This window comes from Synchiropus splendidus, chromosome 6, assembly GCF_027744825.2.
Source record: "Synchiropus splendidus isolate RoL2022-P1 chromosome 6, RoL_Sspl_1.0, whole genome shotgun sequence".
In the NCBI taxonomy this organism is placed as follows: Eukaryota; Metazoa; Chordata; class Actinopteri; order Syngnathiformes; family Callionymidae; genus Synchiropus; species Synchiropus splendidus.
The window spans coordinates 5,551,284-5,565,665 of record NC_071339.1 but is presented as its reverse complement, the minus strand read 5'-3'; the positions used below and the strand labels follow the sequence as shown (position 1 = coordinate 5,565,665).

Genomic DNA, 14,382 nt, shown 5'->3' with positions numbered 1-14,382 from the left:
TGGGATTTGATCTGTGAAGTGTCCACTGTTTCCAACAAGATTTTCAAAGAGGGAAATATATAGAGTTTGAATATAGAATTTGATCTCTGCTAAATGATTGAGAGAGACTTCTTCTCAATGAAAAGCAATGGTTCGCCACTTCAGCCTACAGATATCAGGATTTAAATACGACAAAACACACAAAAGGGAAATCGCATTATATTGTGGATGAGTTTAATACAGCTGGACAATGTGTTCTTATATAAAGTCAACTATATTTGTTGCCTCATGACCTCTAACATGGGTTCCTCTTCTGTTACACAATATTTGTGTCTCGCTCTCATACTTTCCTATGCTTGTGTAATGACAGTGTAATTAGCCCCATCGTGCCAATTAACCAGTCTGTGTTTGTTTTTCTGCTGCACCTAGCTTGTAGCTGTTTGTGGCAGAGTGGGGGCGGGATGTTGGGGTTACGACTTGAAGGACAGCCAAGAGCTTTATTTGTCCAGAGTACATATGCGGAACTCAACGGCCTCTGGAAGATTTTTATGAAATGTTAAAACAGACAAGAGCAGGATGATAAAACCAAAGTACATGGTTGATTTTTTTTCTTGCCTTTTTCTAACGTGAAATGTCTGATCTTGTTCAGACTATATCGGGGGATCTAATGGTCCGTAACATCCAGCTGAACCACGGGGGGAAGTACGTGTGCCTCATCGACACAGATGTGGAGACCCTGTCCACGTCTGCCATCCTGGTGGTCAAAGGTATCCATTGTTTTATTCTTCACTAGTCCGGAGTGAAAGAAAAAGTGCTGCATCTATGCGGCTCTCCGCTGTGAGGGAAAGCATCTGCGGGAGACATGGGGAGGTCTGACAGCCGAGAATACAAAGAATCCCTGAGGCTTCCTGCAATGTACATTGAAGAAAAACAGCAATTGATGCTGCTTCTGTCAGAGTTATGACAGCTTGTGTTTACATTATATATGTGCTGCTGGAGTGTAACACAACACGCAGGCACATGCTTCTAGCGGCTCAGCTGAGGTTAGTTTGTTGATGCATACTTCATATATCAACCACCCCTGAGTTCTGCCTTATCTCCGGTGACTTACATCGGTATTCACGCCCTGACCAAGCTGTAATAGCTGTCCCAGGTGCTACGAGAAAGCGGCGTTTGTCATGGAAAATGACTATAATTGGGTCATTTTACATCCGCAATATATCATGGAAAACATTTGAATAATGTAGCTATGCAACCACCGCACAACCCGAGCAAATCCATGGCTTTGTTTCTCCCCCCCGCCACCCCGCTTGTCCCTTGCCTCATGAATGATCATATCCAATATCTAGTTTCGAGTGCCTGTGATCAGTCAGCGGCGAGGTGGAGAATAAGGAGTCCCCACATGCACGCACAAGGCTGAACTCTTCATTAAAGGCAGTGTGATGGTCTGAGGAGAGTCGCTGGGATTGGAAGGAAGCTCACTAGGCTCATTGTGCCATTGATTTAGGTCCACCAGGGCCTCCTGACAAAGTAACAGTGGAGGAGATCACAGACAGCACGGCGCAGCTCTCGTGGACTCCTGGAAGAGACAACGGCAGTCCCATTACAGGTTACATCATCCAGGGGAGAACGCCTTTCACCGTTGGATGGCAAGCTGTCGACACAGGTTGCTTTTTGCGCCGTTTTTTTTTTTCAAGATTTTCTTTCTGCCGTGTCTGTAAAGATCTTGCTTCTCCTTTACAGTCCCAGAGGTCGTGAATGGGAACTTGTTGACAGCTACAGTGGTCGGTCTGAACGCGTGGGTGGAGTTCGAGTTCAGAGTAGTGGCCCGTAATAATGTGGGCCTCGGGGAACCCAGTCCGCCCTCAGCCAAGACCAGGACAGAGGATGCAAGTATGTACTGTAACGCAGATACCCTTGACACATAGAGTCAAAGTTTAGAACAGAGGGAGGCAAATAGAGTGAGGTGTTGAGTTTCACATGGTAAAAATGTGTGGAAAAACTGTTGGGAAAATAAAATATTTTGGTGGTTGATGCCTTTCAGCAAAATGGGCCAACGTTCTCTTCCAGGTCGAGGGAGCCCTGAGTTGGATGTGAACAGGGTGTATGTTCTCTTGCATGGGTTTCCTTTGGGTACGCCAGTTTCCAACACTCCAGAAACTTTTTTTTTTTTTTTTTTTACAACTGTGCAACTCTGGAGGTACAGGAGACCTGTACTGTACAAGCAGTCTCCCTCAGCAGTTTCCAAACAAGTTCTCAAAGGGTGGTGCAGTTTTTTGTTTCAACCCATGTTGTAGATACAGCGTCACCAATTGGGTCTCTGTTTCAGTTGATACCTTATTGGTTAAAACGCATGTGCTTCTTTGGATGGAACGAAAACCTGCACCACCCCGACCCTTTGAGGACCAGTTAAAAGACAGAGTCATGCTCAACAGACGATGAGGGAGCACTGACTTTGTGAGTCACTTCACTACAACAGCAGTAAACGCTGCCGGGGTCAGTGTCCCCAGCGTAGGGGCCCTCTGTCCTGCAGGGGGAGATCCCTGCCCTCTCCAAAATTCTGAATGGTACCCAAATAAGAATACATGTTTCAGTTTACCCAGAGAATGGAAACTATCATCACATTCCCCGCCGGTCACAGGCTACCCCACATGAGAGATCACTGTCAGATGTAAATGTCTTTTTTTTTCGCATCATTTGCTGAAATGACATATTAAACGGAATGCTCCATCGACTGAAAGATACTACGAGGATGCGCATGGACGCTCCTCCACCTAGGCCATCAGTTTTGTCATCACATCGCGGCGCACAAAGTGTTTTGGCCCAAGCTGAATTGATTGCAAAACACATGAAACACCAAGGCTTCCTGTTTATTCACTGTGACATTTGGGCAATCTTAGTTATCCACTCCCCCCTGAGATGTTTGCTTTAGCGCAGTGTGACAGATTTTATGAAGTGTAAAATGGATGACAGTATCAGCAGCAGGTAGCTTTGTCATGAGACCATGAGTAGCATGGAGTGTTGTCGTTGAGCTTTGGAAAGTGTTTCGTAATTGCCCCCCTTTGGGTTTTCCCTTCACAGTTCCCGACGCAGCTCCTACTGATGTCGGAGGTGGAGGCGGCACCAAGTCTGAATTAGTGATAACATGGGAGGTAAGTCATCTGTCACATTTTACTGTTCGTTCTTTCGCCGAGTAATGGCCTGCTTAATTGTGCAGAATTGAACTGAGCAATTTTATGACCCACATTAAAAAGGGAGATCTCTCCTCTGGCTCTGCTTCCAAGTGCCATCCATCCCACCAAATGCAGGGACAGAGTGCACATCCTTTGATGAGCCCTGCACTTTACTCACAATGACTCTGTAAGAAGACGAGGTTAAAAAAAAAGGTGAATCTGCAGCACTAAAGAGAAAAGCTTTGTTTAGTCACGACTGTTGGGGGATCATCTCAGAGGCGGATCTGTCCGTTCCCCTGTCTGTATGCTTTTTAATATCACTGTAGTTCTGTGTTTTGCTCCCAGCCTGTGCCAGAGGAACTGCAGAACGGAGAAGGCTTTGGTTACATCATCGCATTCAGACGGAAGGGAAAAGTCATGTGGACGCGAGCTGTCATGTCCACGCCGGGTGTGACGCGCTACGTCTACAAGAATGACTCAGTAACGCCCTTCTCACCCTTTGATGTCAAAGTGGGAGCTTACAACAACCGTGGGGAGGGGCCCTTCAGCTCCATAGCTACCGTGTACTCAGCAGAGGAAGGTATGGAGCTTTTGCAGAACGGAGCTTATCAGACTTTATTTCCTTATGGAATTACTTTTTCGCAGATTTGATGGTTTTAGTTTTTCAAAAAAAATGTGATCCAATTCGCCATTTCACTGAGAAGACGAAGGAAAAAAAATTCGGAATATCGAAATGTGACGTTACTTTGTCTTCCGAAATATATTTTATATTAATATATTAGAAGTATATTAGGGTAAAATATATTACGGTAATTGAATAATAAAGTAAATGAATCTTAATTGCTTGACCTACCTTCTGAGGTCCGAAAAACAAAAACTGGTCACCAGGGCCATGCCTCCAGGGCCACACTTTGCCCAGGTCCGGATTTAACTTCTAATGGCCAACTGAACAGAACTAGCAACGCCAGTATAGATTTCCACATTGCTTGTACGTCTTTCACCTCAGTACATCTGAATATTGGTTATCTCGCCGGCGGATTACAAGAAACTCTTTCAGAGACTTACAATACTGTGTTGTCAGGGTCATGGACTGTTAATTGAATTTGCCGGCTAGATAGTCGTCCCACTGTGTCAGTCACAGATTCCATTAAAAACGAACAGAGGAAATAGCCTTTACCTGAAACCACAGCTCTATTTTGCACCTTTCTTTCGCCGCTGTAAGTGTGTTTGATAGCAGATCTTTGGATTTCTCACGAGTGCTTTGTTTCTTTAGTCCCCAGTGTAGCTCCGAAGAGGGTTAGGGCCAGAAGTGTGTCTGCAACACAAATTGAAGTGATCTGGGAAGCTCTGCCAGCCATCCCTGAACGAGTGCTTGGCTACGAGGTATGTTATGACTCACTGACTTTTTCCCACCTTGCAATATTCGAGTGTTGTTGTTTTTTTGCCTTATGCTTGTGCTGTTCCTTCTTTATATTTTTATATATATATATGTACAGTGGTACCTCGGTTCTTGACCACAATCCGTTCCAGACGGAGAAGTGAATTGTTAGAAATCGAATCGATTTTTCCCATTACAATGAATGGAAAAAGAACTAATGCGTTCCAAGCCTTAAAATAGTCTTTTGTAGGAGTGAATGTAGAGTGTCTGCTGCAGGTGCGCTGTTCCTCTGTGTGTGGCCGCTGCATGTGGGAGGGGTTGCCGAGTGAGTGAGGTCTCTCCAGAAGTGAAGAGGTGCCCGGTGCGTGTCCAGCTCTGAATGTGCGCTTCTGTGCAGTTTGGCTGTGACAAAGTCATAAACCAAGTCACGCTCTGTCCCAGACTCGCCTCATCCCTGTCCCAGCTCCAGCCCACAACAGGACATCAAACCCTGGAGTGGAGATGTGGAGAGCGAGCACCTCCCCTGTGACACTCTACCACGGTCCAGTGTGGAGACAGGAAAGGTTTTACACCTCAGTATGAAGAAAAAACTGTCAGTAAATGTAGCTAACGGGACACGTCTGCATACAGAGGCTGCGTTATACACAATAACAAAGCGCTTCGTGGGTCAGCTGATCGGTTCTGGCTTTTTTCGGGGCGTTCAGGTTCTGGATTTTCGTTCGAAATCCGAAGCTAAGAAATCTCTGATTTTTTGCTTGAACTCCGATTTGTTCGAATCCCAGGACGTTCGAAAACCGAGGCACCACTGTATATGGCTTATTACCTCAAAACAGAACTTAATTCTGTAACCACACAAGAAGGCTTCAGTTGTACGCTGCGATTGTGGATCTGCTTGTGAAATTTTACAATTTCCTTGTTTAATGCATTCACTTATTTTGCTGAGGTGATGTGATTAATGAAGTGTCATACACAACCTTGCTGTAGTGCTTTGACCTTGTAAGCCATCTTGCCTGAACAGACTATAGAAATGTCCATTTTTTCAAGCCTGAAAAAAAAAAAACCCGACATTGTCGCAAAACAAGGTCGAGGATGTCAGGGGACGTGTGAACTTGCACAGAAAGTGCAAGTAGTAAGCAATCGCAAAAAGACTCAATGAGAATACAAGTTAACAATTTATTCATTCACGAAATAGCACAGGACAGAAGGAAGAACCGAGAGCGTCACCAAACCGGGAGTAAAACACGGCGGAAGAAATCTGGAAACTGAACAAACAAGAATCAGAACACAAACACAATCACACGCTGATATGGAGACCAAGTGCATGCACATGGAATACATGACAGACTCACGACTGTGCCGATAAATAGTCCAGTAAAAAAAACAAGTTACATGGTGGTCAAAAACTCACAGGGAGGAGGGAGAAATACAGAGCACACAAAATATGCCTGTGGTGGAAACACAGAGAAAGAAAACAGAAGACATGTGGCAGAGTGGAAGTGACTCAAATATAAATTAAACTTTAAAAGCTCAAAGACCAGACGTAAACACGAATGGAAAACAGACCGGGAATAACCACGAAAGAGCCATGTGCGATGACCATCTGGCGCACAGCACTGGGACAACAGGGCAGATAAGCAGGTGAAGTTGATTGTAGGATCAGTCACAGGTGTGTTCCATTAGTAGATCAAGCTCAGAAGGACGTAGTGGGGAGAAAACAGGAAATGTACCGACAAAATAAAAGCACATCATGACAGAGGAGCTGTTCAAATGCTGTTATGTTCAACGAAAGGTGCTGCCTCCGGGGTGCGAGAAGGAGAAGAAAATCTGGCCAGTCATACACCAAAATACACTGTGGCTCACTTTCTGAAAGGGTGACTTTTTTTCTTCAGTAATAGAAGAATGAAGCACTTTTTTAGCAAGAGGAAAAAGATTTGCATCCCTGTCCAAATGGTTCATGTTTTAAAAGCGTGGGTGGATTACAATGAGATAGTCATCTTTGTAAGTCTAGAAAGTGTGGGTACTTCAGCCAGAGGTAATAAAATGCCTCTTTGATGTCTTGCTCATCTTGAACAGATTGTTTACTGGGAAGACGACACCAAGCCTGACACTGTTGGCAAAGTGCGGGTTTCCAGAAACTTCACGTTGGTGAACATCACAGGGCTGAAGGCAAACACAGCATTCTACCTCTCAGTGGCTGCCATCAATACCGCCGGGCCCGGACCGCAGTCAGCGCCGATCAACATCACGACAAAGAAATCACGTGAGTAAAAGCCCCTTCACGCAGAAAGAACAACAAACATCTTTGTCATTCTCACTCATTCAGCGTTTCCACAAACGGACGGTTCGATACTTCCGTCCTTGCTCGAATAAAATGTCTTAAAAAAAACTGGCTGAGAAGAATGAAGCTGGAGTGATTGCAGGTGTGTGAGATGACAAGTAGAAAGAGAACAAGACGCGTTGAGAGGCTGCATTCTTGAGGGATTTCAAACAAGGGAGTTAGAAAAAAAAAGTACTGTAGCATTCTGCCGTTTCCAGAGAAGATCAAAGAGTTTATTCCCTTCTGCCTGTATCACTTTTACCCTGCCATAATTGACCATCAAGGGCACCCGAAACAGTGCCAGAATTTGATTCTACAGTAAAAAAGAAAAAGCGTTTTGTAAAGCCTGGGGTTGTTTCAAAACAGCATGAGCCGTCATGTCAATTCATTCCAAGTGTCTTACATCAAAACAGGAGTTGTCAGCCTGAGCTGTTCTCTTTAAAGCATGCTGCATTATTATTATTAATATGGAACGCTTTTGTGAACTCCTCCTTGGGGATCTTTTTCCAGCTCCAGACCGCCCCCCTCTCAACATACAATGGACCCTGATAGGCTCCACTCTCAAGATTCACTGGGATCCTGTCGTAGCCATGGAGACGGAGTCAAAGGTCACCGGGTATTTGGTGGGTTACGATTCACTGTAAATCTCTCCTATTCTTCAGTCCAAGGTTGACACTTTGTGCGCCATCAGGTGCTGCTGAAGCGACATCGCTACGGCGATGTCCACACCGTGCGGACCGACAAAACCACCACGGAGCTCAGTCTGTCCACCAATGACAACTATTTCATCCAGATCAAGGCCATGAGTGAGGGCGGGGAAGGTGCGGGCAGCGAGCCCATCGACATCCACAAACTCAGTAAGCAGACTCTTCCCTTCACGCCACAGCTCCGATCCAATTTGGTCACAGGCAAAACACAAGAGGAGGGTTCAATAATTCAAAGTGAACATTTAATTTAGCTTGGGCGCGTCCCTCCCTGAGCATGTGTAATGGACTTATTGTGAGTGTGAGAAAAGTGACCTTTTTAGAAATGCGTGTACAGTGTCATCCATCTCTGCCATGGGGCTATAATTCCTCGCTGACTGGCTTGCACCAGTTCTCCGCTGCCTTCACTCTGACTACACGATGGTGCCGTTTGTTATAGGGACTTCTCGGTATATCTGGTAATGAAATGCAGTATTTGTGTGCATTTGATTTATGACGGCAGCTCATAAATTTGGACGATAGCACGGGAGAGTGTGCTGTGTTTGACTGGCTGTGTTGGTTGCAGGCATGGGAGCGAGGGGATCAGGAGCAAGCCGCCTGAGCTCACTGCACCTCTCTGCAGTCCTCATCTATTTACTCCTGTGTTTCGTCTGGTGATGGCCCATCCGAAGCGCTCTCCCTCCTGCTCTGCTCTTCGGTCATCACGTCTGATGTTGACCCTCCTTGGGAACAGCAGAAGGCCTGGGCGAAGGCAAAAAAAAAAAAAAAACAGTACCCTGCCAAACTCTTTTAAGGGACCACACCACAAATTTGGATGGAAACGAACTGTGTGCATGATTTACCGTCAGTGTTTCTGCCGACATACTGCGCGTCACTTTTTATTTGACAGGTTATGATGTCGACATGTCGAGTACCTTCTGGGGATACTGCTGCCTTAAAATCCCTTTATCGTGACAATACCAAATTTGCTGCCATCCTATGTTTCATCATTTTATTTTATTTTTTCCCAAAAATGAAAGGCTCCTTTTTTACGGGGTGCAGATTGGTTCCGATTCGGTCGTGGCGAACTCGCCTTTTTTTTTTTTTTTGTCTAGACGCACATTATACATGGATTTGAACTGTGCCTCAAACCGATTTTTCCCGACGTACTAAAATACAATTAGACCCTGTGGAGAGGCGTCAGCGCTTCAGGCTTCCTCTACAACACCGTGAAAGAGCTTGGCATTTTGTTCTCTATCTCAAGCCCCTAAATAATAAATGCCCATCGCACTCAGCATTCTCAGCCTCTCCAGAGAAAAATCGGCTCTGATTGCCAAGAGGAGACATGCAGAGGTTCTGTGTCAGGCAGATCCCACGAGGCCTGCACCTTCTCTGCATTTAGACGACCCCTGTGCTATATACGTAGATCATGTTACGTGTACAATACATGCAAGATGACCAGCCTGCCCAATGCACAACCAACTACAGGATTATAGTGCCTTCACTAGAGCTTTTCCCTCGACATTCGGCAAAACCTTTAATTTGCTAATATGTTCCTTTAACAAGCAAGAGAGGATGTAGAGAAAGATTAGTATTGGCGAGTAGTATATTGATCACATTTCTAATACAGTGGCACCTCGGTTCTCGACCACAATCCGTTCCAGACGGCTATTCAAGAAGCGAATTGTTCGAAATCTGAATCGATTTTTCCCATTACAATGAATGGAAAAAAGAAATAATGCGTTCCAAGCCTTAAAATAGTCTTTTGTAGGAGTGAATGTAGAGTGTCTGCTGCAGGTGCGCTGTTCCTCTATGTGTGTGGCCGCTGCATGTGGGAGGGGTTGCCGAGTGAGTGACGTCTCTCCAGAAGTGAAGAGGTGCCCGGTGCGTGTCCAGCTCTGAATGTGCGCTTCTGTGCAGTTTGGCTGTGACAAAGTCATAAACCAAGTCACGCTCTGTCCCAGACTCGCCTCATCCCTGTCCCAGCTCCAGCCCACAACAGGACATCAAACCCTGGAGTGGAGGTGTGGAGAGCGAGCACCTCCCCTGTGACACTCTACCACGGTCCAGTGCGGAGACAGGAAAGGTTTTACACCTCAATATGAAGAAAATACAGTCAGTAAATGTAGCTAACGGGACACGTCTGCATACAGAGGCTGCGTTATACACAATAACAAAGCGCGTCGTGGGTCAGCTGATCGGTCCGCACGCGTCATGTTCGAGTTCTGGATTTTCGTTCGAAATCTGAACAAAAAAAATCCCGAAATTTTTGTTCAAACTCCGATTGGTTCGAAGTCTGGGAGGTTTGAAAACCGAGGTTCCACTGTATAAGGAAAGACAAAAAGGGGTAGGAAGCTTTATGAAAGCCGCTGTGTATTAATAAATCCGGTGGGTCCAAGTGGTCTGTGGTGTAATAAATGTATGATTTCATTTGTTGTATAATTCACGGGCAATTAATGATGGTGAATAAGCCTTTATTGAGAAGGACTGTCATGTCACCTCCAGATCCCCGTCGTGTAGTCGACTCACAGCAGACTGAACAATCACAAAAGAGCCTCGCGCTGCAGCCGGGGGGAGCCATTTTTCACACTTTTTAACCAAGTGGAAGAGTCTGTCAAATGGCAGCCGGGTAAAAGCGGATGACCAGGGGTCTCGACGATGGTGTTCCGTGAAGGATGGGGCTGCACTGCAACACATTTACTGTGCCTTTGCTCAACATGGGGGCAGTGTCATTCGCTCGAAGGATGACGTTGTCAGTGGTTTTGCACACAGGCTGCTCCCTCCGCACCCCCCCCCCCACACACACACACACACCCCCGCCACCCCTCAAAGTCAAATGAAAGCACAAGGAATTGATGCAAGGTGACTGCGTGTCCTCTCTTGTTGGTCTGAACAGGTGTGCAGATCTCAGAGGACTCTTAAAAATCTAAACAGCTGACATAATCAGGCTGTGCTATCTGCTCCTTGACTGGTTTCATAAAGCTCTTGTGGTTGCTGGTGAGACTGCTAAAGTCCAGCCAATGGGAAAATGTTTTTTTGTTTTTTCTGTCCTTATTGAGCGATAAGCACCGCTTCACCTTTTGTGTTTATTTTAGACGGTAATAGCATTTTGATTGTGAAATCTTATTTATTTAATGGTCTGAATCGATTGATATTTCAGTGTCGCTTCAAATCTGCTTGTTAGGCTTGTATTTTCCGCATCACGGCCGCCGCGCGCCTCCGAAAAGTAGTTCAACTGGCGCTTGTTGTCATGTTGTACTTCAGCCCACTTCTTCACAAACAACGATGAAAAGATGTGTCACGTTGTGTTTTAACTTTTCACAAATTAGCAACGCCTCTATTGAGTCACACATATTGAAGTTTTTTTTTTTTTTTTTTTTTTCAATTTGCAAATGCTCTTGACAGCTTGAAAATAAAATCAAGATTCAACACGCAGTCTATTCACAACCTCTGCAGTGGAATGAGATTCACCTCATGTGTGAAGAAAAAGGACCGTTTTAATTTAACACCTGCGGAAAAGTGAGTTCATTAAATGCTCAGATCTCTACTGGTGACTGAAATACACATTTTAATATGAGAAACTTGGCTTCATTCTTCGCTATAAAGTCCACAGTGGTGTTAGAAGTCAGTGTATTGATGCTGGAAATTTGTCATGAAACACAGATGCTGTGGAAATCACAACACGCTAAACACATGAAACATGTTTTCTTCACACGTTTGTCGATAAAAAGAAATCCTGCTTTTCCTTTGAGTTGATGAAAAAGATGTTTTGATTGATAGAAGTGTCGCTTTATTTTGTGAGTGCTCAGTGTCGTGAGAATGGAACGTGGTGCCGTGTAAATAGCTTGCGTATATTTTTCCAACATGGCCATCCAAGACGAACTTACTGCTTTTATATAGTGTGTCCTCGCGACCTTAATACTGATGTATTAATCAATGATCTCTGTGAGATACTGACCTGTAGAAAGACGTTTTCATATTGAAAAGTAACTGTTTCGTCTTGTATACTAAAATCGTGCATGTTAATCATTGTTTGTGAGTTTGTGTTGAGATTCTTTTTTTCTAAAACCGTAACTTAATAAAATTGCTTATACCAGCCCGTTGTCTTTTCATTCCTTGAGATGATCGACTCGTGTTTTAGATCATTTCCAACTACGACATGCCGGTAAGTTTTGTTTTATCGACTGCTCATTGGTTTGTTTGTAAACAGAAGTGACGGTTAGATGAGGTATCATGAAACAGTATTGCAGGGTTGATGAAACAGAGGCCACTTGATGGCGCTCTTGGTTTCATTTAATTAGTTGTTCCGGTCCAAACATCTTACAGAAGGCAGCCGTATCTGGTGGCCTCTGAAAATCAAGACTCTTCATGAGGTTTCATGAAACCTCATCTCGTCCGTAACGGACATTTCTGTGGGTTCATCGGGACTTATGGATTTTCTAAATATAGATTTTTATATTCCGAGTTTGTAGACAGTGATGATGGAGCCTACAGAAGAGCATGAAGTTTTATCTGCAAAAACCTTCCCTGTTGGATGACAAACGTGTCATGACACTCCTCCTGTGTCAGGGAATGTGCCCAACAAAACTGAAGTCCACTGTTAGAAAACCGGTTCTGACAACAACCAGACATATCTTGCGCCTAAACTTTTGTCTTTCAAACAAATGTTCACTTACATGTCAATGTTGAAGGAGCGAAGAGCTAACGCAGTGGGCTGCAACTAGTGAGGGGCAGATAAGGCATCATGAAACAGTATTGCGGGGTTGATGAAACGGTGTCCTTATTTTCGGACGCCACTTGATGGCGCTCTAGGTTTCCTTGGATTAGCTGTTCGGGTCTAAACATTTTACAGCAGACCGTGCCACCTGGTGGCCTCTGAAAATCTGGACACTGTTTCATGAAACCTCATCAATCCTTCAATACTGTGTCGTGAAACCTCATCTACTCTCTACTGCAGCCTATCCCAGGTACTTATGGCGACAGGCGGGGGACACCCTGGACAGGCCGCTAACCAATCACAGGGCAGAAGCACGGGGAGAACATACAGTGTGTAGTGCGAGCGAGTTCCACAACAACAGCGCCACCCGCAGTCTGATTGAGGCTGTCGACCAATGTATTGTCAAGAGCAAAATCATTATAGTTGTGACGTGATACGATCCATGAGAAATGCAGAATGGATTTGCGAATCGAAGTGAACGTATAAATATAATTAAAGGCAACACTCCGGACATATAGAGCTGTCAACCCACGTGTTGAATAATTCAACCATTCATTTTCAAGGCTTTTCTACACACCGAGCCCAAGTGTGATGTGTAAATGAGACGCACCATCAGATGGACTCATGAACCAGAGGTGTCTAGGTCAAAAATCAGGAACTGCAGACGGCTCATCTGCTCAGACGATCCGCGCAGACGCGAGCAGCAGGGTCTTCCTCGTGCGATCCAAACAGGATTATGCCAGTTTGTAGAACAAAGAGTTTTTCAGAATATAATCACCAGCTCCATCAAAGAACAGCTTTGCTCTGGCTTCCGCGCCGTGCATTTTACCCATCATTAGCCCCACACAGCCAACGGATTACAGGAGAAAGGATGTTTTCTCGGATCGGACTGAAATCCCTCTTTAAGTCAAACACGGATCAGGTGTTAGTTAACTGCAAACTGACCTGCGATTTCAATCTGGTTGGAATCTACCTAACATGTTGAGCTCCCTCTTGTCTGGTCTTAATGGGAAATGGATGAAAACTTAAGGTGGCTTCACGTCTCACCGCCTTTTCTGACAATGACTGCTAGAGGGAGGTTCATCTGTTTTCATCCTCACAAGGGATAAACACTGCTCCCGGTATCAAGGCTGGTCAATGTGAAGTCATTCTTTTACACGCGATGAGATTTATTAGACTCTGCTGCCTTTCGTCGCCGTCTTCTCATGCTCACTATCCAACGTTAGTGTCATGACTCTGCTCTTATTTTGTCACGTGAGTCCTGGTTTTGTTTTCTCCCTCCGTTCTTCCTGTTTCTTTGGCACACGGCTGGAGCCGATCAACCCCTGACCACCTAAGTACAAAAACACCTGGACTCCAGCAACGTGTACCAGATCGACTTCTTTGTTTCCTTGAGTTTGCCTCATTGTGCCCTGTGAACGCTTCTCTAGTTTCTGTGACGCTCTCCCGTGTTCCCTGTGGTAACTCCTCGTTCACTTGGCTCTCCTGGTTTGTTCTGTCTCAAACCCTGGTGCCTGAGTTAGCGTTCTGTTTCTTCCTGTTTTCTTTTGTCACTATCTCTGTTCATTGTGCTTATCGTCTCTCCGTTTTCAGATTTGAGTTAGTTTGTTTCTCCCGGTTCTGTGACGTTTTCTGTTTGGACTTTTTACTCATGTTTATGGACTTCTGCTAGTTTTAATTACTCCGTTTGCACTTTCAGAGTTTGCTTTTGTTTCTCCCGGTTCGGTGACGCTTCGTTATGGTTTTGTTGTTTAACATAAAAATCATTTCTAACTCGCTCCTGCCTCCTGTGCCTATCACCACCTGCGCTTGGGTCCCGCTCCACGTCCTTGACCCGTGACAGTTAGACCCTTTAAAAGCCTCAAATACGACAAAATGAGATTGTTTGAAATACTTCACACAATCATTTGGATCACACTGCCCGGCACTTCACCCCCATTGCTTCAAAGAAACAAGCTTCCTTTACATCTCTTGATCATCCCCTCTACTCTCATGCGACTCTTATCAACCACATCCATGGACCTCATTAAATCCTCCTTCCACTTTTACTTGGCGTCTCAATCTCTGATACAGTGTTGTTGAATTTTTTTTTGCCACGGCACACTTGGTTCATTGAACCACCTGACACGCATGTT

At 45.0% G+C, this 14,382-nt stretch overlaps 1 protein-coding gene across 1 annotated transcript in view; it reads left to right on the top strand.

The window, feature by feature from the left end:
- The window catches only part of cntn3b (contactin 3b), a 70,920-nt gene extending 59,302 nt beyond the window's left edge, over positions 1-11,618 (top strand). Inside the window, exons 14-23 of the mRNA XM_053867763.1 lie at positions 629-746; positions 1,487-1,645; positions 1,723-1,872; positions 3,061-3,131; positions 3,498-3,732; positions 4,426-4,535; positions 6,604-6,790; positions 7,358-7,470; positions 7,539-7,704; positions 8,117-11,618. Of these exons, the coding sequence (XP_053723738.1) occupies positions 629-746; positions 1,487-1,645; positions 1,723-1,872; positions 3,061-3,131; positions 3,498-3,732; positions 4,426-4,535; positions 6,604-6,790; positions 7,358-7,470; positions 7,539-7,704; positions 8,117-8,208 (1,401 nt within the window). The 3' untranslated portion in view covers positions 8,209-11,618. The remainder of the gene's footprint in view (positions 1-628; positions 747-1,486; positions 1,646-1,722; positions 1,873-3,060; positions 3,132-3,497; positions 3,733-4,425; positions 4,536-6,603; positions 6,791-7,357; positions 7,471-7,538; positions 7,705-8,116) is intronic.
- Positions 11,619-14,382: the final 2,764 nt, after the last annotated feature.